Raw genomic sequence first — 20,190 nt, 5'->3', positions numbered from 1 at the left:
TGAATGCATTTCAGTAAATTAAACATGTGCAGGATGTAACTCCATTATAGGGAACTCTACTTAAAAGGGAGAAACTGTGGCCGAGAGATCTGCATTTTGCAATGTTATATAGTCCTTACAACGTGTATATCCAAGATTCCTCACACTGTACTTTATTAAAATTATTTACTTGTTATATAAAGCTGGAAGAGAATGATGCTCTGGCTGCTTCCTTGTGATGAGAGAAAAACAGAAGAGCATTTATAGAAAAGGGCTGTGGATCCAAGGGTCAGAGTAGAGCAGTGCTGTCTGATAGAACCTTCCGCAAGCACCACAAGTTTCATCTGTGTTGTCCATTACAGTAGCTATTAGCTACATGTGACTGCTGAGCACTTGAAATGAGGCTGCTGTGACTGAGGAACTGAATTCCTAGTTTAACGGATTTAAACGTACATGGCCACCCTTGGCTACCGGCTACCATACTGGACAGCACAGCCTGTAAGTCTCCAGCTAGACTAAACTTTGTGAACACAAAGGCCACATGGGACACATTCACTTTTAAGGCTTATCTTCTTTGGCCTACATTATATTTAAAAAGAAAAACAGTCAACATTAGAAGTAGTTCAAAAAAGACAGTTTCTCAATTTTAAACATGTCTTGAAAAGGTTTTGTAATATTGGACCATGATTCCTGGATGGTAACAACTGGCTAGTGTTAAGGGGCAGTCGTGACCAGTGGACGGACTTGTGGCTGAATGTGGGACGGTCTCCAGTCATTATTCAATATGTCCATATGTTTCTAAGGCAGGGCCACCTCTTTTAGTTTTGTTACTTACCTGGTCCCCATTGACATTTGAATACTATACCCCAGTGCAACCCAAATATGTGGTCTCTTTTAATCCTGAATGGAATCAGTAGAGGTGACCAGGGAGCCTCCTATTTGGGATCTTTCATCTTAGCAAATGATGGGCATTTTTAACCCTTTAAAAATTGGAGAAAATCCTTCCCATTTAAAAAAGTTATTAATACTTCCTCAGGGTAACCTCTTTCAGCATCGTCAGCAATTAAAATGAGACTGAATACTAATTAACCTTAAAATACAGGCTTTGGGGCTCAGGCGGGAAGATGCAAAAGAAGGAATAAAATTCTCAATTAAACCCTAAAACAAGTAATTTCTCTTGAGAATTTCTGAACTTTTGGATTTCTAATATGGCCAATTAAGAGTTCTTTTTACCCAGTGGGATAATAACACAGACAAGATTTCTCATCAGAGAAGTCTGCCTCAGTCTATAAGACAAGCTCTGGGCTTTCAAAGGACATTCTTTTATAAGACTCATACACTTTATTCTGAAACTTGGGAAATGTTTGGACTGCTTTTAATTTACAGCTTCACACGAACCACTAATTTTCCTCCTTGATATCTTTCTTTTCCCTCCCTCCCTCCCTCTCTCTGTCTATGTGCTTAGATTTGTAAATACTTACAAAAAGGTATCCTTTCTCTGACTTTATGTAAAAAAAAAAAACAAAAAACCATGCTATTTATTTATGTCCTCAAAGTCATTACCTATTTACACTATTTATCTGTAATTTTTAAAGGATAGCAAAGAATAAGAACAGCAAGCATATTTTCTTCTGGAACAATTAAAGAAAAATGCAGAATATTACCTGGTTGACTACTAAAGTCAAAAGCTAGGGAAAAAATCAGGCCATAAATGAAGGTGTTATCTAGGTAGACACGGTCATGATTACAACCCACATCAGTCTATATTCCCATTTATTCCATTAGCACAATCTATTACTTATACAGATACCATGGATAACAGGGAGTTGTTGCTTATTATAGGAAAGTCTAATATTTTCACAATGAAAGGAGGTTCCCTAGTGCTTTTTCAATGTCTCAATTTCTTTTTTTTTTAATTAATTAATTTATTTTTGGCTGCGTTGGGTCTTCGTTGCTGCGTGCCGGCTTTCTCTAGTTGTGGTGAGCTGGGGCCATTCTTCGTTGTAGTGCGCGGGCTTCTCGTTGTGGTGGCTTCTCTTGCTGAGGAGCACTGGCTCTAGGCATGCAGGCTTCAGTAGTTGTGGCACGCAGGCTCAGTAGTTGTGGCTCACAAGCTCTAGAGCGCAGGCTCAGTAGTTGTGGCGCACGGGCTTAGTTGCTCCGTGGCATGTGGGATCTTCCTGGACCAGGGCTCAAACCCATGTTCCCTGCATTGGCAGGCAGATTCGTAACCACTGTGCCACCAGGGAAGCCCCCAAGGTCTCAATTTCTAATGACTATAAAGTGAAATTTTATACTGGTTAGAATTCTTTTTTTCTTTGTTCTTGAATTTTATTTTATTTATTTTTTTATACAGCAGGTTCTTATTAGTTATCCATTTTATATATATTAGTGTATATATGTCAATCCCAATCTCCCAATTCATCCCACCACCACCACCCCACCCCCCTGACGCTTTCCCCCCTTGGTGACCATACATTTGTTCTCTACATCTGTGTCTCAGTTTCTGCCCTGCAAACTGGTTCATCTGTACCATTTTTCTAAATTCTACCTATATGCGTTAATATACGATATTTGTTTTTCTCTTTCTGACTTACTTCACTTTGTATGACAGTCTCTAGATTGAATGGATAAAGAAGATGTGGTACATATATACAATGGAATATTACTCAGCCATAAAAAGGAACGAAATTGGGTCATTTGTAGAAACGTGGATGAATACTGGTTAGAATTCTTAGCTTTAGAAAATCGTTCGAGCTATAATGAAAGCGTCTGCTCTATTTTCCTATAAACCAAATATTTTAAAACAATAACTAGCATGTAAAATTTCTTCATTTATCAGACTTAAAACCGATAAGTCAATTTCAGTCACACATCTCCTAATCTCAGACACAGATTTTTTTAGAATTTCAACATATAATATCTCAGGACATACAACAAATCATAAAAAGTATGGTGCAAAAGGCAGAATTTTATCAACATTTTATACATGTTATCAGTATGTTTAAACAAATACATTATGTTTACACAATGGCATCGTGTAAATACCTGGTATCACTTTAAATGTATTAATCCGGAATTAAAATAAATACCTGATATATAAAGAAATAATTACAACAAAAGGCTGTTTCTGGATTTCTAAGCTCAGGTCTTCTTGCTGTTTGATTAAACTTTACAAACATAATTCATCTATTCATTTAGAAATAAACTGCTGTATGACTATATATTGTATCTTGACAGTTTTGCAGCTGAACACATTTATCACCAAATTATTCACAAGATAAATGCCAGGAAATAACTTTACTGACAACAACAACAAAAAAACCCAGCCCACACATGAGTCATTTACATGGATTCTTTATAATATTCACAGTCATATCTAAAAGGATAATCTTCCATTTCAGGGACAAACAAACAGATATATTTAGGAAGTGTTAGAATGTCCTACAAAAATGCCAGGAATAAATGTTTCCAGGATCATGTCTTGTTAAGTGGATCTGTTTATCTTCCCCCAAAAGAAGAAAATATTTCCAGCTTTTGTATGTGCTATGTCTGGTTAATTGAACTCGCTCATAAAACACAGTTTCTTGTTTTTTTAGTCATGTTAGGGACTTCCCTGGTGGTCCAGTGGTTAAGACTCCACGCTTCCAATGCAGGGGGCGCGGGTTCAATCCCTGGTCGGGGAAATAAGATCCCACAGGCCGCACAGTGCAGCCAAAAAAAAATAAAATCATGTTATACTTTTCTTATTTCTATAGGTTAAGGAAGAGGCAGGCAGAAAACTTTCTATCACCTCTGTCAATTCTAACCAGTAACCTGGAATCTTTACATTTATTTTGTTGAAAACACACAACAGGTGCTCAATAAATATGTTGTTGAATACTGTTGAAAGAAACTGACCTTGATTACTTCCAGATGCAAAAATACCAAGGTCTACCTTCTAGCCTAATGCTGACCCAGTTTAACAATGACTGTTCCTTTCTATTATCTACACGGGTTAAGCAAACAATAGAAGATCTACTGGAAACATTTAGAATTTCACTAATAAAGGCTGAAGTCTGCTTGTTCTGCAGGTTATAGAAAAGGTTTTGCCAAGCGAACTAATACTGTAAACAGCGTGTTTCAGACCAATGCTCACAGTACTCAAAAGAGCATGTTGTTTTCAAGGTACCTCAAGCATTTTCTCATAACCATTTATACAAAAGCAGCATATGCTATTGATAAATAATTCATCTCTTCATTAAAGTGGGTCCCCTGAGCATCCCTAAAAGTAAAACTCGTTAATCTTGTATTATTTAATAAAGTAAATATCCATCCCATCCAAATAATCCACCATCATCTCCCAAAAGTTAATATTTTTATCTTAAGGTGATGGGAGTTCACTTTTTTTCTTTTTTCCTTGTACCTTTCTGTGTTGTTTGAAAGTTTTCAGTGAACAAGTTATTGTTTATATAATCTGAGATATACACTTTCACATGAAAAAATAAAATAAATTTATTTTCCCTTCAAGAATAATTAAAATGACTTCAGTAGGAATGCACTTTATTCTTCTATACTTAATGAACCTTCTAACATATACTCAGTAAAACAGCGAAGGAAGGATAGATGCTGTTACCTTTCTCACAAACTATGATTGCTACATACCTTTGCAACACACTGAATTTCACTCCCACAATGGATGTGTTCCCAAGGACTACATGTAAATCCAAATCTATACATCGTTTTACCACAAATCAAAGAAAATACATTGTTTATTTAAGAGACGCTACCATGTTTCTCTTTAATCAAGAAATCTTACTGTAAAATGAATAATCAATCAAATATATACAATATGGAGCCAAATGTTTATGTATGAGCTCTGCTGAATACAGCAGACAACTATAGCTTCATGTATTATTTCTTACCGATAGCATAAATATACTGAAGCAAAAAAAAGTTCACAATTGCCGCATCGTTTTTTCTTAATTTGGATTTTCAAACATTCCACTGTACCTGTAATGAGGTGAAGGGTTGCCTCGTGCTTCACAATTTAAAGTTATTTTTTTATCCTCTGAACCAACAGGAAATATGCTGTTGCTGGGTTCTTTGATAAACACTGGGCCTTGTAAGAGCAGCTCACCTATATGGGTGGGAAAAATAATCGTAATAAGTAAAAGCTACTGTACAAGCTGCACTCTACAATCTAAGAAGAAAAGCAAGCAACTAGTGTCTGCTCTTTAAAAAAAAAAAGGAAAGAAAAAGCAGGCTTTGCTTCTTCCCTCATCCACGAAGATGCCCTGTAGGCGCTGCTTTGTTTATAAGCATCACTTAAGCCATCTTTAACAGCCTAGTAACACTTCTAAGAGAATGAAAATTACTATCAAAACCACTGCCATATTAATAAGATTACTTAAAAGAATAAATAAGGCTGTACTAATTACTTTTTGTAACATAAACTCTACCCAAATTATCGTTGGTAAATTACCTAGTCTAGGAAGCCTTTCTGTCGTAAGCCTCTTTACAAAACTAAAGCTGTTCTGAAAATCAGTTGAATCCCTGAGTATTGTCTTTCTCCTAAAACCCTACCATGCCTGCAAACCTGAATGTGGACAATGTTATTTTGCATTCTGACCTCAAAACACTCAATATTTGGTGGGATTTCCATTTTACTACTAGCAAATTGAAAAGAAGGATACAGCACTGAACAAGTGTCCTTTAAAAAGTGTTTCTATGTTGGTTAAGAGAACTTGAACATTCCGAGAATTCCCACATACACACACACACAAAAAATTAAAAACCTGTGTCTTTGTACTATGAATTTCAAAAGGAATGAGAGAATGCCATCACCAAATGCTTGTGCTACTGCAATTGTATAATCATTACCAGAGCCTTTCTGAATACAAACATTCACGGGGGGGGGGGGGGGCTCTCTTTTCTCTCCTATCTTGAAATGCTCAGTAAAGTTGCAGAGAATGAATAATCAGACTAAGAGACAAAGACAACCCATGAACAGATGACAAAGAAAACGAGACAGAAAATAACCCCCGAAAGCCCAGAAACCATTTTGGCTACTTAACTAAGTAATAACATTACAACATTAATAAAAAATGTTTCCCATAATAACTGGAATAATAAAATAACATAATACTGAAAATAATCATTGAAATTATGAAAAAGCAGCAAAGCCACCACATGAACCCCACGTGCCCACATCTTTTCTTTAATCTCCACCACGCTCTATGAGGTAAGTACCGTAATTATTCCCAACGCACAGAAGAGAAGTGTTGAATGTAAGAGTGGTTAGGTGAAGTGAGTAAGTACACACAGCTTTTCAGAATGTACACACTGGAGATTATCTGATTCCAGTCCATGTAGTGATACCCTCTGGACTTCTGCCCAGTGAATTTGGTCTTGCCGTTAATCTGGCCTTTGGGAGGTAATCTGTATCTTACCTGATAGGAATGCCTTTGTTTAGTGTGAGGATGGGTCACCTGGGTCTGAGGGTGGGAGTGGCCACACCTGATAGCCCTTGATGGGGGCTGACCAAACTAGAAAGACCAACCACATGACTGACAGTAGGAGATTTGGTCACATGGGATGAGGTGACTTGGAAACTGCTCTCAACCCCATATGCAATCAACCAACCATGACTGCAGAGTGAAGCCCCAGTAGAAACTTTGGATGCTGAGGTCTGACGAGCTTTCTGGTTGCCAATTCTCCTCGTGTGCTGTCACACATCAACACCAGGATGGTAACACATCCTGGGGACAACAAAAGCTTAGCATTCAGGACTCTTCTAGAGTCTGCCTTATGCTTCTCTTCCTTTGGCTGATTTTCATGTGTCTTTTCCCGGTAATAAGCCATAATCATGAGTATAATAGCTTTCAGTGACTCCTGTCAGTCCTCCTTGTGAATAACCAAACTCAGAATTCACACTTGATGATATAAACGAGGGCAGTCTGGGGACTGTGCACTCAAACTTCAAAGTCTGGCTAACTCTGGGAAGCCTTCCACTGCAACATCACCATGCAGTTAACCCTTACTACTGCTCACCATGATTTAAGAAAGCAGTGGGCTATCCTTGGAAGTCCCTGGTTTTTGTTTTCGTTTTTGTTTTTTGCTTTACAATGTTGTCTTACTTTCTGCTGTTTAACAAAATGAAATCAGCTATACGTATACATGTACCTCCATATCCCCTCCCTCTTGCGTCTCCCTCCCACCCTCCCTATCCCACCCCTCTAGGTGAACACAAAGCACCGAGCTGATCTCCCTGTGCTATGTGGTTGCTTCTCACTAGCTATCTATTTAACATTTGGTAGTGTATATATGTCAATGCCACAAGTCCCTGGTTTTTATTTACACATAAGGGGAAAACGTCACAAAGAAAAAGAAAATCTCACTTTTCCTTTGTGGAAAAGGACAACCTCCAGAAGAAAGGAATTTTGAAACAGCTACTAATCAAATAGTCCCTAATCAAAAAAGAATCAATGCTGTCATTTTCTTGAATTTTTTCCCTTCAAACAGTTTACTGCATAAAAATAAATACAAAAATGACAGTGTTTTATTAATTAGAATATCCTTCTGTCTGTTACAATGTCTGTAAATATTTGCAAAGAGGGTGGATTCTTCATAGCATGTTTTCTAGTGTAATGGTTTCTGATTTATTTGCAGTGACATATATTTTATTCATTTAGGAGATGGTATAGCACCACTGTCCTGAAAAACTGATGTACACAGGGCTTGAAAGCAATAATATTTTAACATAATGGCATACATTTGAAACTAGCAGGTAAATTGGGGAAGAAAACCAACAGAAGGAAAATTGGGTCTAGATAAGAAGGGGGTGATTTCAATGCAAAAAACAAAGAGAGGTGTTTTAACAAATTTCCTACAAGTGACCACTATGAAAACCCAAACATTCATCATCATCCAATAAAAGTCAAATTCCCAAATGATGTTCTAATTCTTCTCTAGAGCCTGCTATAAATTTTAGATGATGGTATTAAATACTTAGAAACATTTTTTTTCTGAGACCCTTCTGAAAGAGGGATAATAGCTAATTTGCTAACATTTATGTGCCAGGCACTGTGTCAGCCTCATCTCCCTATTCCCAGGATGCCTTTGACGCATCCCCTACTTTCTGAGGTCCAGCTGCACTGCCATCCTTGTCTTTGCCTCTCAGACATGCTGAGCTTTGGGTTGACCTTCCTTCTTCTTCTTGTGCTCTGGTTTCCTTTTGTCATTCAGAACTCAGCATAACTGTCATCTTCTCAGCTTAAATGAGACTGCCCCTCCCCCCCCAAGTCATTACTCACCCCTCACTTCCACCACATATCAGCTGTCTCTCACTACGTGTAAACAGTATACATGTTTATATGAGTGTTTGTTATTTATCTGTATCTAATTCATTGCTGCCTCCCCAACTCCTAGAACATGGCAAATACTCAACACTCAATATCTGTCTGCTGAATGCACAATTAAGATGGAGAAATTCTCGCAATAACTCAATATAAAGCAGATATTAATTTACAGCTGGGGACTGATAAAGCTAAGATTTTAATTCCAGAGCTTATTTTCTCACCTGGTAGCTGTTTGGCCTCCCCAGAAGAAATGAGACCCAGAGAGGTTATATAACCAACCAAGGTAACACAATGTTTTAGTGAGAGACCTGGGATCACACCCCAGTGGTCACAGTCTTGGTTTGTTTCCGTTTCCATTAAACCACACTGTTCTAAATATGCTCAAAGGTGAACATTAACCATCAGTTCGCTTCTTCAACTTCAGTATTTCCTGATGATACTGGAGTGAACAGCCTATGAGGCACATACCCGCCATTTCTGAAATTTAAGGCTCCTAAAGGCTTTTCAGACCATCAGCAGCCATTCAAGAGTCTCCAAGGACTCCTGAAATTTAAGTACAAATTAATAATCAGGAACTTCCCTGGTGGCACAGTGGTTAAGAATCCGCCTGCCAATTCAGGGGATGTGGGTTCGAGCCCACATGTCGTGGAGCAACTAAGCCCGTGTGCCACAACTACTGAGCCTGTGCTCTAGAGCCCATGCACCACAACTAGTGAGCCCGCGTGCCACAACTACTACTAAAGCCTGCGCGCCTAGAGCCCATGCTTCGCAACAAGAGACAAGCCATCGCGATGAGAAGCCCGCGCACCGCAACGAAGAGTAGCCCCCCCGCTTGCCGCAACTAGAGAAAGACTGTGCGCAGCAATGAGGACCCAATGCAGCAAAAATAAAAAATAAAATAAATAAATTTATAAAGAAAAAAATCAAACATGACAGGTTGGTCCATGCTTCATACTCAGAAAAGACACAAAGGCCACTCAATCTTGTTTCCCCAGAATAATATCGGTGATGAGAGATGCTGGGTTATAATGTTCTAGTCTCCTGCGGGCAATATAAGCTTAAAACGAAAAGATTCTGAAGTCTTTGCTAACCTAAAGGAAATTATCCAACAGTTTCTTCAAAGCTAATTTTGATCCTCCAAAGGACAAAACCTTCACTATTCATACAGATATTCATAACCAGCAAAACGCAGCTTGGCTGGAAACAGAAGGGGGCCTCATGCCTAACCAAATGGATTCCGTGTAACATTTAGATTGATGCTAAACTTTACTTTTTGTGACGGGGGCATTTCTTTGATATGCTGGCCTGGCTCCTAAGCTCCATTTTAAGTTTATAACCTAAAATAAAGGGCATATAACACTTCTGAACAGGACTAATAATTCCAAAAATCCAATCCTGAGGTGGTTTTTTTCCCCTCCAAACACCCAGAGGCTACTAGTAATAACTCCCTTTGAATGTAAGTAGAAGCTTTATGAGCTCCTAAGGTAATGTCACTAAAAGATCAAGCTGTGGCCAATCAATTCTAATGGTCATACTGCATACAATTTCTATGAAGAATGACCGAGAGGAACAAAGGATTGCAGGCAGTTGCATTACTTTTACTAAAAGAAATAAAAGTCCTAAAATACTACAGTGTTATCTCTGAAATTCCTACAGAAGAGGAAGGCATACCCCATTTTCTCTTGCTGACTTACATCATAGCTACATGACAAAAAAAAGGAGGAAATGAAGAGAGTAAATCCAAAAAGAGAGCTAGGGTTGGTAGTGCTGTTTAAGGCAGAATGTAAATAAGAGGGTGGATCTAGAAAGGAATGTTCAATGTACTTAAAAGAGATACCTGACCCAAACAGAAGGATCTCTAGCCCACATCAAAGAAAGTAAAAGAATATGCTGCCAGTGAGATGAGATCTAAATTCCAGGCCTTGCTATTCCACAGGAAAGAAAATTTAAGATGGAAACACTCTGTAGCAGTGGGACATCACCTTTGATTTTGGCATCAGCAGTCTACAGCTAGAAAATGCTTTAAAAAAAAAAAGCAAGGGATGACTAGAATAAAATTCCATTTATATTCTTCCAATGTCAGGGGAGGCCGAAGAATTCAATCTTAAGATAATTCATTTCTTTAACAAATATTTGAAGGCCAGACACGCACACCATGTGCAAAACTAGCTGTGGCAGAAACTGTCGGTTGTCTATACAGCAGTTCTTCCCTAAGTGTTTTCCTTGCCTTCAGAACTTGCCTTTTCATCAGAGATGCTGAAAGCACCAGATATGTTACCTTTCTAGGACTCTTTGTAGTTTTTGACTGGAAAGCAGGGTAGACAGGGGAGATCGGGTTATGAGACCAGTAACAGCCAAAAAGGGGTGTATTATTAGTTTGCTAGGTCTGCCACAACAGAGTACCACAAACTGGGTTGCTTAAGCAACAGAACTTAATTTGTCTCACAGTTTGGAGGCTAGAATTCTCAAATCAAGGTGTGGGCATGGCTGATTTCTTCCGAGGGCTCTGAGGTGAGGATCTGTTCCAGGCTTGTCTCCCTGGCTTATAGGTGTCCTCTTCTCCCTGGGTCTCTTCACCTCATCTTCCCTCTCTGTGTGTCTCTATATCCAAATTTCTCCCCTTAATAAGGATACATCCATAATGGATTTGGGTCCACCCGGATTATCTAATCTTCACTAATTACATCTGCAATGACCCTGTGTCCAAATAAGGTCGCATTCCGAGGTCCTGAGGATTAGGGCTTCAACACACAAATATTGAGGGGATACATTTCAACCCATAACAAGAGGTAAAGGAAAATCTGCTAGAGCCTCCTAGGAAAGGGTCCTCACATCTTTGAGCTCTTGAACCAACATGAATCACGTTAACTCTAAACATCATGTGTTGGAAAAATAAACCTCTGACTCATTGTTGTCATCTGCAGCTCAATCTACTCTAACTCACATGCTAAAAGAAAACAGGGAAAAGACAATATAGCATACTTTAGATGAGAAAGAATAAAACACGAGGAATAACTAATTCATCCATTTCCCACGCCTGGAAATGTTATCAAGCAATTAGGTTAAAAGGAAAAATGCTGGAGTATGACATATATCTGGAGTATGATAGCATGACAGAGAGCATTAGAAAATGATAAAATTCTTTAAATTGCTAAGTTAATAGTTCACTACTTGATTTGCTCAATCGTTACTTCATGCTTTGTCCATAAACAGAAATGGAGAAACTGCGCGAGAAGCAGTATTCAATAGTTACGGAATTAGAACTGAAAGTGGCTGTTTAAGCTTTACAAGTACTAGAAATAAATGTTCACATAAATGAATGCTCCTCCCTAAAGTGGCAGATCCCTTTCAATGCATGACAATTTTTTTAAACCAAGAATTGTATTTTTCCTCTCACTGCAACCTGCCTACAAAAAACACAATAAGGCTCATACCCATACACGTTTACTTGCCTAACAGTCATGTTTAAGGTTAAATATCTGGACTTTAGCACTTCAGTAAACCAATCACAGATTTTGATGAAAGCTGTCATCTGTTTCACTGGATGGATGATATTCAGTATGTAATATAGTTGAGTAAAATAAGAGAATTTGGGAATACTTCTGAGGGTAGCTAATATTTTATCTTGATGCTTTTAATCCAATGGCTATATTTCTGATTTGTGAAATATCTTTAAATTTCAATGATACGTTTAACCAATTTACAGTCATATTGCAGGAAATAATGTACTGGGGAGAAAACAAACTTAGAGGAGATGGGTTGAAGTCTTAGTAGATTAAAATATTTTCATAATACTCTGTCTTTATTTAAATACATGTTATTGTCTTTTTATGAATGTGAGTTTTAGTGCTTTTAAATCTCCCTGATATCTTTCCGTAATACCCAGTCCATAATTATACCTTTCTTGCTAGATGGCTTAATAGCAACTCCATATGATAAAAAAATGTTACGGTACTATTGTTAGATGCAGTGCGCCATGTGTACAATACACCCAGGAATACACAATCCATGACTCATTTATTTGAAAAGAAAAAAAACACTTATAACTCCACTTTCTATTATACCAACTTATACTGAGTATCTCTGAAGTTTGCCAATTCATAAGGTTCTCCCCAATCATACTGAATTGAAAACACTTCATTAATCAACTCTTTTAAAAACATTTCTTTAGTATACTTCTGTCAAAGAATTTAATAGAGCTGGTTATATTTGTGGTTTCTCTTCTTTACCGAAGAGATTGGGTCAAGGCTTTCTGGGGCCCAAGCATGACTTTCTTTGTGTATTTTACAAAGAATGTTTCATATCAAACTCTAGTTGAAGGCTATTGTTTTCTATGAAAAAATAATTATACAATAAAGGATTCCTATGGTTGTAATGGAGAAGCCATTAAGAAGTAACGGGAACTGGTGATTGCATTTTGTAGTATTTTTGCAGCTGTAATCTCATGAAGTAGAAAAGAGCGTACTCTTTTCCTGACTCCACCTCCATAAGCAGAAGCCAGCACTGTGTTTGTAAATGTCTAAGTATATGAAACACCATCTAGATCTCTCTTCCCACTTCTTTCCCCAAACAAGGATCCTGCTTTTATATTTCTAGACCACTGAGGGGAATTAAGCTGGGTTGTAGGGTAGGTACAGAGATCAAAGAAAGCAGGACAAAGGACAACCACTCCCAAAACTGTATTTGGAACTACGGGTGTTGGTGGGGGAAAGTTTCTCAGAGTTGCAGAAACTTAAATAGTTAAATAATTTTTCAAATTATGTTTCATTTGATCCACAATTAAGATTTATTTTTCATCGTGATTTACTGTAGACACAGTTTGCATGTATATACACACACATACAACTGATTAAAAAGTTTCTGGAAATAATACTAATTCTCACTGCATGCTGAATCATAACATTTTTTCTATTCTCTTCTATTCTATTCCATTTTCTACCCCCAATTTGATAATCCATGGTCTAGAAGCATCCTCTCTTGTCCCCAGTGTCCTAGATTATTATTTGGGGGGGGGGGAGTGGAATTGTAATGATTACAAGGTATTTCTTTCATTTCCTTCACTTAAGAATGATACCAACCTTGGCAATGAAGGAAAAGAACCAACCACATTCAAAATGGTGGTTGCAAGATGCAGTGATGACAAGAGAGCCTTCTCCAAATCTGTTTAACAGCTACATCCTCCGTAGGCTTGGGGAGAACAAACAATATTGTGCACTACTCCTAGCCTTGCCAATGAAGGAAACATATTTTATTCTGAAAAACAGTGCTCCTCAGTTCTGTATAATATGGAGCAAAATCCCTCATCATAAATACTTCACAAACACATGCACAGTCTCCAATGTCAACAAAGAAAAAATAAACACTGACCATCAGGCCCTACTCTAGACACTTTGCATCTACCAAGTCACCTAATTCTAAGTGAATATTAAACACTGAATAAAAAATGGTACTCATTTGAATGTTATTGCTTTCGTTAATACTGACATGGATTATAAATAAGAATCCTGAGGGCTGGTGAGGCTGAGTTACATCTCACTATATTTTTGGTACCACCATTCTGGAGAACCTTTTGGTGGTAGGTATGAGAAGCCACAGTCATGTAGGAAGTCTAAAGAAACTCCACTAAATTATTTCATTAATCCTTCCTCCATATAACCATTCAGTAGCAATCCTTCCCCATTCTGAATTCTCAGAACAATTTTTGTGTATTTCATTCATCACAATTTCCCTAGCCTACTATATATTACCGTTACTAGTTTTTCACTCACAACTCCTCCATCCCCAGTCTTTAAAACTTTTATAAGATAGTGACTATATTTAACACACATTTCAACCCCCCTAAGCATCCCCATCATATTGTATATATTGTATAACTTGGTAAATTAACATTTGAAAGGAAATGTGTGTGTTTATGCTTCATTGCAAATGGTTTTAACTTACAAAATGTTATTGCTGATCAAAGAAAGAATCTGGCCACTCTCAGGACAATTCTATAAGCAGCTATCCTATCTCCAACTGGAATATGTATGTCCAACTACAAAATAATCCATTACATGAAAATATGAACTTACAGATGCTAACTGAGTAACTGCATCTCTGACTCTTAGAAATACCCCCCCTGTGTTCTTACAGTCAAGGCATTCACTGTTATTAGGTGGCTATTTCTGTTTGGGCAATTTGCAGGATCTTGGTCACCGACAATTCAGCCACTCCCTCAGAGCACTGAAAACACAGGTACTACGCAGGAGCTGCTTCCCTAAAGCCACATATGAATGGCACTTTTATAAGCAACAGCACTTTATTAGTAATCTCTTGTATAATTTCTGAGTGCTGAAGCAAAGCCCCATTTCTGGATTTTAATGACTTGTTTGAACAGCCACCAGAGTCATTAAAAAAAAAAAGAAGTTGAGCTTTTGGTAGGCTGTTTATTGCCCAGATCTCCAAGGAAGTTTTCTGTGCTTCAAGTTACTTTCAAGAGGGGTTTCAAGAGGGTTTCAAAACATCAGCATCTACACAAATTTTACCATTCCATGGAGTGGATCTCTTTGCAAAACAACCCCACATCTGTGATACATCATTTATGTGAACCACAAATTTACTTAACGTGTAACCAGCATGGAATTCTTACTGTAATCTAATTCTTCTAAGGTTAGGGTAGAATGTTAGGATTTCAATCAGTCACCTGTTGGCTGCCTGAACACGCTCCACAGTTCTGTCTCTTTATCTCAGAATCTGAGCTTTACTTAGGAAGCCACGTTTGTTTTTCAGATAGAACCTGAGCTAGATTGTCTTTTCAGGGTTTTGTAAATCTGAGACTCTTTAATTACGTGAAACGTGTATGACGTGACCCATCATATATATTTGGAAACTTTGGTTCGGACTCATTTAAAAATCCAAATGTATTTGGCACAAAGTCAAATTTCACCCTTAAAAAAACTCATAGGTCTAGCAATACTGGGCCTTCTTTCTCTCCTGGCACGCCTCATCTGGGCACTGTCATACAGAGAGAGCACATTCTCAGCTTTCCCTGCAGGCAGCCCTACAGGGAGTAACACATTCCGGGCTGTCAGTAAGAACTGCACCTATAATTACGTGCAAAATAACTGTGTTTACCAAATAAGTTGTCTTGAACTGACTGATACCATCCTTCTGCCTGGAATGCTTCCCCAATCTATCATTCAAGACACAGTGTCTCTTTTGATAGTCCAGCCAAAATTAATCCCACTTTATCAGAAATTCAATTGGATTATACCTCTCTCAACCCTCTGTATTTTAGTAATTTGTGAGCAGGTTTCCTCCTTTTTCCCCAACCTATGGCTTTCTATTGCCTTACAGCAAAATACTTTGCCCACGATAGAACAGCAAGTGCTTGACAAAAAATGATCTTAAAAAACATGTATTTATGCTTTAGGACAGGGGTCAGAAAACTATGGGCCATGGGCCAAACGCAACTGCCTTCTGTTTTTTTATGACACATTATTCAAAAATATAATATTCCATGACACATGAAAATTATATGAAATTCAAATTTCAGTGTCCATAAATATAGTTTCATTGGAACACAGCCATGCCCACTCGTTTATGTATTGTCTATGGCTGTTTTCACATTACAGTAGCAGAGATGGGTAGTTATGACAGAGACCATATGGGCCATAAAGCCAAAAATATTTACTATCTGAATATTGTACAAAAATGTGTGCCGACCACTGCTTTAGGAAGGACCATGTCTATTAGCAGAACAGCGACTTTGCCTTGGGATAAACAAGATTTTTTTCCCTAATACTTCCATCTAGCTTTAGGCAAGTCATTTAAGCTCTCAGAGCCCCTGAGTTCTCTACTGTTATGCAGGAATGATACCAATATTATAGGGCTTTTGTTGCAAGGATAAGCAAAAAAATTTAATACAGCAGCAGTGCCATAAATGGTATTGCTATTGCCTATTTTTGCTTAGCCCTCAAATAAAACTTAATTACCTCTGACTGAGGACTAGTAACTTATGACACTGTGGTCTGATAAATGACTTAATTCATTAGAGTCTCATACCTACATGGCATGAAAAGTAGGATGGAATTGTCCTTATCTTCATGGTGGTTGTGAACACTGGCACCTGTGTTCTCTAAATCTGGTTTGAGCAAATAATTGCAAGTATTATGCCTAAGACAAAAGGTGCCTATTAATCTGTGGAGGGTGATAACGTCAAAATATTTTTTAAAAAAGGAATCTTAATAACACCCACGGCACCATTTCTCACTGAGAGACGATCCTCCAACAAGTATTTACTCTCCACTCTGTTTCCAAATAATTACTCACCAAAGCAGTATCAATGGAAAACTCAACAAAACCACAGCAAACAGCTTTCAAAAACCCCATGAAGCAGAAAAAAACATGAGATTCTCTTATACTGTTGTAAGCTGAATGTTTATTTTCTCTCTTCTCCCGTAATAGGAATAATTGCACCACAGCACTAAGGATTCTCATTTTACTCTGCTGTGTAATCAAGCACATAAAAAAGGCATGTGGGGCACTGCATATGCTGCACTAAATATTATATCTTAACTAAAAGATGGATGCTCACTCAGAAACCCCTGCAGCACATTGTTCAACAGCCAACACTTCATAACTACCTACATAATTATGCTCTGCATATGAACACTTTTCTATATTTCTTGTACATATGTTTGAGTTTAAATATCATGTGCAAGAGTGTGCACACACACATACATACTCATGGGATCAGAATGAAAAGCTCTGTTTTCCTATACAGTCAAAAAGTCAAAGTATTTAAAAATCCTATGAAAGAACCCCCAGTAATGAAAATCTCATTTGGAGGCTAAAATTCCAGGAGCCCTGCTACAGAAACTTAAGGCTAATACAAAAACACACAAAAAACACACATGTTGCCATCTGTCTGTAAACCTCCCTGGGTGGTACATCAGATTGCCCTTTATGTTGTACAGAACAAGAGAGTGTATGATGCCGCAATGAACAAGGTAGAACAGGGAAATGCTATTCCCAGTATTCAGGTGTTCTCTGTCCAGGGGCAAAACCAATCAACATCACAAGGGCAGCAACTGATCCCAGCGTTGCCTGGATGCATTAAGTCCAGTCAATAACAGCCTTCACCACCCCTCCTTGCTTGTAGGATTAGAGGAGCAAAGAACGTTCACATGCTTGGAATTAACAATGAATTAGTCACCAGAGCCACTCAAAACAGCAGCCTACAAATTCCACTCTCTCTCGCAGGTCAACAGACACCATAAAGGTGTCCACACACAAAAAAGTGAATGGAGTCACAGGTTCAGAGGATGTGAATTCATGAGTCACTACACCATCACACACCATGCCTTAAGTTTTCTTTCTTGACTACCTTCCACAGATGATGGGTCTTCAGTGACTACGCAATAAGACGAAGAAAAGAGCCACTTCTTCCTTGAAGAAAAGAGCCACCTCTTCCTTGAAATAGTCTCCCAAGGTCACTCATCACAAGCTGGGGCTCAGGTCTACCTGAGACAGTCCTCTTTTTTTTTTTTTTTAACTGTCCTTTTAGTTAAAAGGAACAAATTGCTTCCTGTTTAAGTGACAGGTGGGAATATTACCTTTGTCTCCAGCAGTGTCATAAATAAGAAAAGTAAACCCAGGTGGTATAAAGAGAAAGCAGTAAGTCAAATACCAAGGTAAGAGCTTAATTCCTCAGCTTCCAGGCAGAAGCTGGAAGAGGAAGCACATTGGCAAATCTAGGGCCAGGGAGGGGTGCAGGAGTTTTTTGTCTTTTTCTGCCAAGATCAAGTTTGTTGTTTTTCCTTCTTTTTAAGCAATAAATACCCAAAATGCAGTGTGACCAAAAAGCAGCGTTTCACACTCAGCAGATGCTTTTCAAAATGAATAGAATGCTGAGCAAACATTTTATTATCAGCAATATTTTAATCTTAACCATCTAACATGGGATTTTATAAGTAGTAGTATTGCACTGACCCAAAACTGCACGACTGCATTTGTAATCAAAGGTCAGTTATTTCAGGCTCCAATGATTGTGTCATTGACTTGAAAGATAAAAGAAATAATAAATAAAAAAGGATGTTGAATAATTTTTATTTATATATTTATCTACTGAGGGACAAATAAATTCTAACATTTCAGCCATTTATAGACGTCATTTACCTTCTCACTTTCACTGACACCCTTCAAAGAAATAAATGTGGTGCTCCTTGTGGGCATTGTTAGCTAGCCTTCTGTAAAAACAAAAGAAAACTGGCAGTCACTGGACAATTACCCACCACAGAAAAATGGCTAAGCCTCTCCTGTTCAATAATGTGACACTGCTTTAAGCTTATGGAAAGCCGTATCAGAACAGATAAAATGACTATCTTCTCCTATAGTTTCTTCAAATTATACACAGAGAAACTTATATATGTAAAGATGCATCCGTAATTTGATTGTTCCCTACCACATAAAATAATTTTAAATTTAAAAATATCTTTATCTAAAATAGCATCCAGTGTTGCATATCTAATCACAAAGTTCTGTCACTTGACATTGTCTCAAGCTTAAAGTGCGGACTAATGATCAAAGAAAGCAACGTGGAGAAGTGAACATAAATTGTACCTGCATGTCTCATGGATGGGGAGGAAAAAGTGACAGGGCACCTTAGGGTTCACCAACAAAACGGGATTAAGGAGCCCTGCCACTTCCCCAATTAAAATATGCAGCAGTTTTTGAGTAAGAATCCGTATTACTTTCCAAAGGTTTTCCTTTGAAAGTAATATGGATGCAAAACGGTGCCTGTTTATGGATATTCTGTTACATCCAAGCTACGAATTTATGGAAATGGGAAGGGGGTCTAGGTGCAGGTGAGGCTTGGAAAAGATGAATGGCCAACGGCAGGTGATCCTAGAAAGTGGGGAAAGGGATCCCCATGGAATACCCCTCAGACTTTTTCACTGTCACAGGATCCGAATGATATATTAAGAAAAAAAAAAAGTTTTAAAACTGAGAGAAAACAAAAGATAAAAAGTATGTAAGAGTTGGACACCACACAGCTGACGTGAGAATTACAGAAAAACATAGTAAAACACCTTGCACAGTGCCTACCACTGAGGACAGCCAAGCAATGACGGGCATTATTTTTATGCAAGCTCAGAGGCACTGACTGACAGCTGGCATTAGTGAGGAAACGGCTGATTTCCACACTGGTGATCATTTCCAAACACTCAGCAGTGAGCTGGATGAATCAGCAGAGTGACCTGAAGCGATACACATTAGTGGGTGTCCACAGTCCATTCCAGAAAAGCACCTGACAGTCCTCAAGAGGGAAAGACAACGGAGATAAACACAGAGGCCAGGGCTGGAATTGTATCATGAATGGCAATGTGTCCCTCAGCCACCTGGCCCACCAAGGCAATCCCGAGCCAGTTAACACCAACTAAGTCTCCCACTTTTTGACTTCGGAGCAGCTCTATCTACCTCATAGGCACCATTTTCCTTTCGGCACCCCAGTCTCCCTGGGGCAACACTTTCTGTCAATTCACTTGAGCCTATTCACCTGGAGAGCAAGTAGAAGATGCTGAAAATACATTAAAATGTTTTCAATACACAACTCCTTCCAGTGCACACCTAGTCTGTTGTGCACACACACACACACGCACACACACGCACACACACACCTGCCTCCCAAACACTGCAAAGTATCAACACTCTCCCTTACCCAGCACCACAGAGGAACCATTTGGTTCTTTGCTGTAGGAGGATCTACAACACACCACACTCAGAAGAGGCTTAGTGCAGCTGAAAGCTCCAGACAGAAACTCAGGCAATCTAGAACAAGACAGCACTGGACCAGTAACTCAGTAACGGGCTGTGTGTGAGACAAGGCCTG

The 20,190-nt window shown here is 38.4% G+C and overlaps 1 protein-coding gene across 1 annotated transcript in view; it reads right to left on the bottom strand.

The window, feature by feature from the left end:
• The window catches only part of CNTN3 (contactin 3), a gene marked incomplete at its 3' end in the record, with an annotated part of 239,450 nt that overhangs the window by 203,209 nt on the left and 16,051 nt on the right, over window positions 1-20,190 (bottom strand). Inside the window, exon 2 of the mRNA XM_082847771.1 lies at window positions 4,972-5,098. Coding sequence (XP_082703897.1) covers window positions 4,972-5,098 — 127 coding nt within the window. The remainder of the gene's footprint in view (window positions 1-4,971; window positions 5,099-20,190) is intronic.

The sequence above is a fragment of the Leucopleurus acutus genome (assembly GCF_964270905.1).
Source record: "Leucopleurus acutus genome assembly, chromosome: 10".
Taxonomy (NCBI): domain Eukaryota; kingdom Metazoa; phylum Chordata; class Mammalia; order Artiodactyla; family Delphinidae; genus Leucopleurus; species Leucopleurus acutus.
This window is presented reverse-complemented; position numbering and strand designations above follow the sequence as displayed.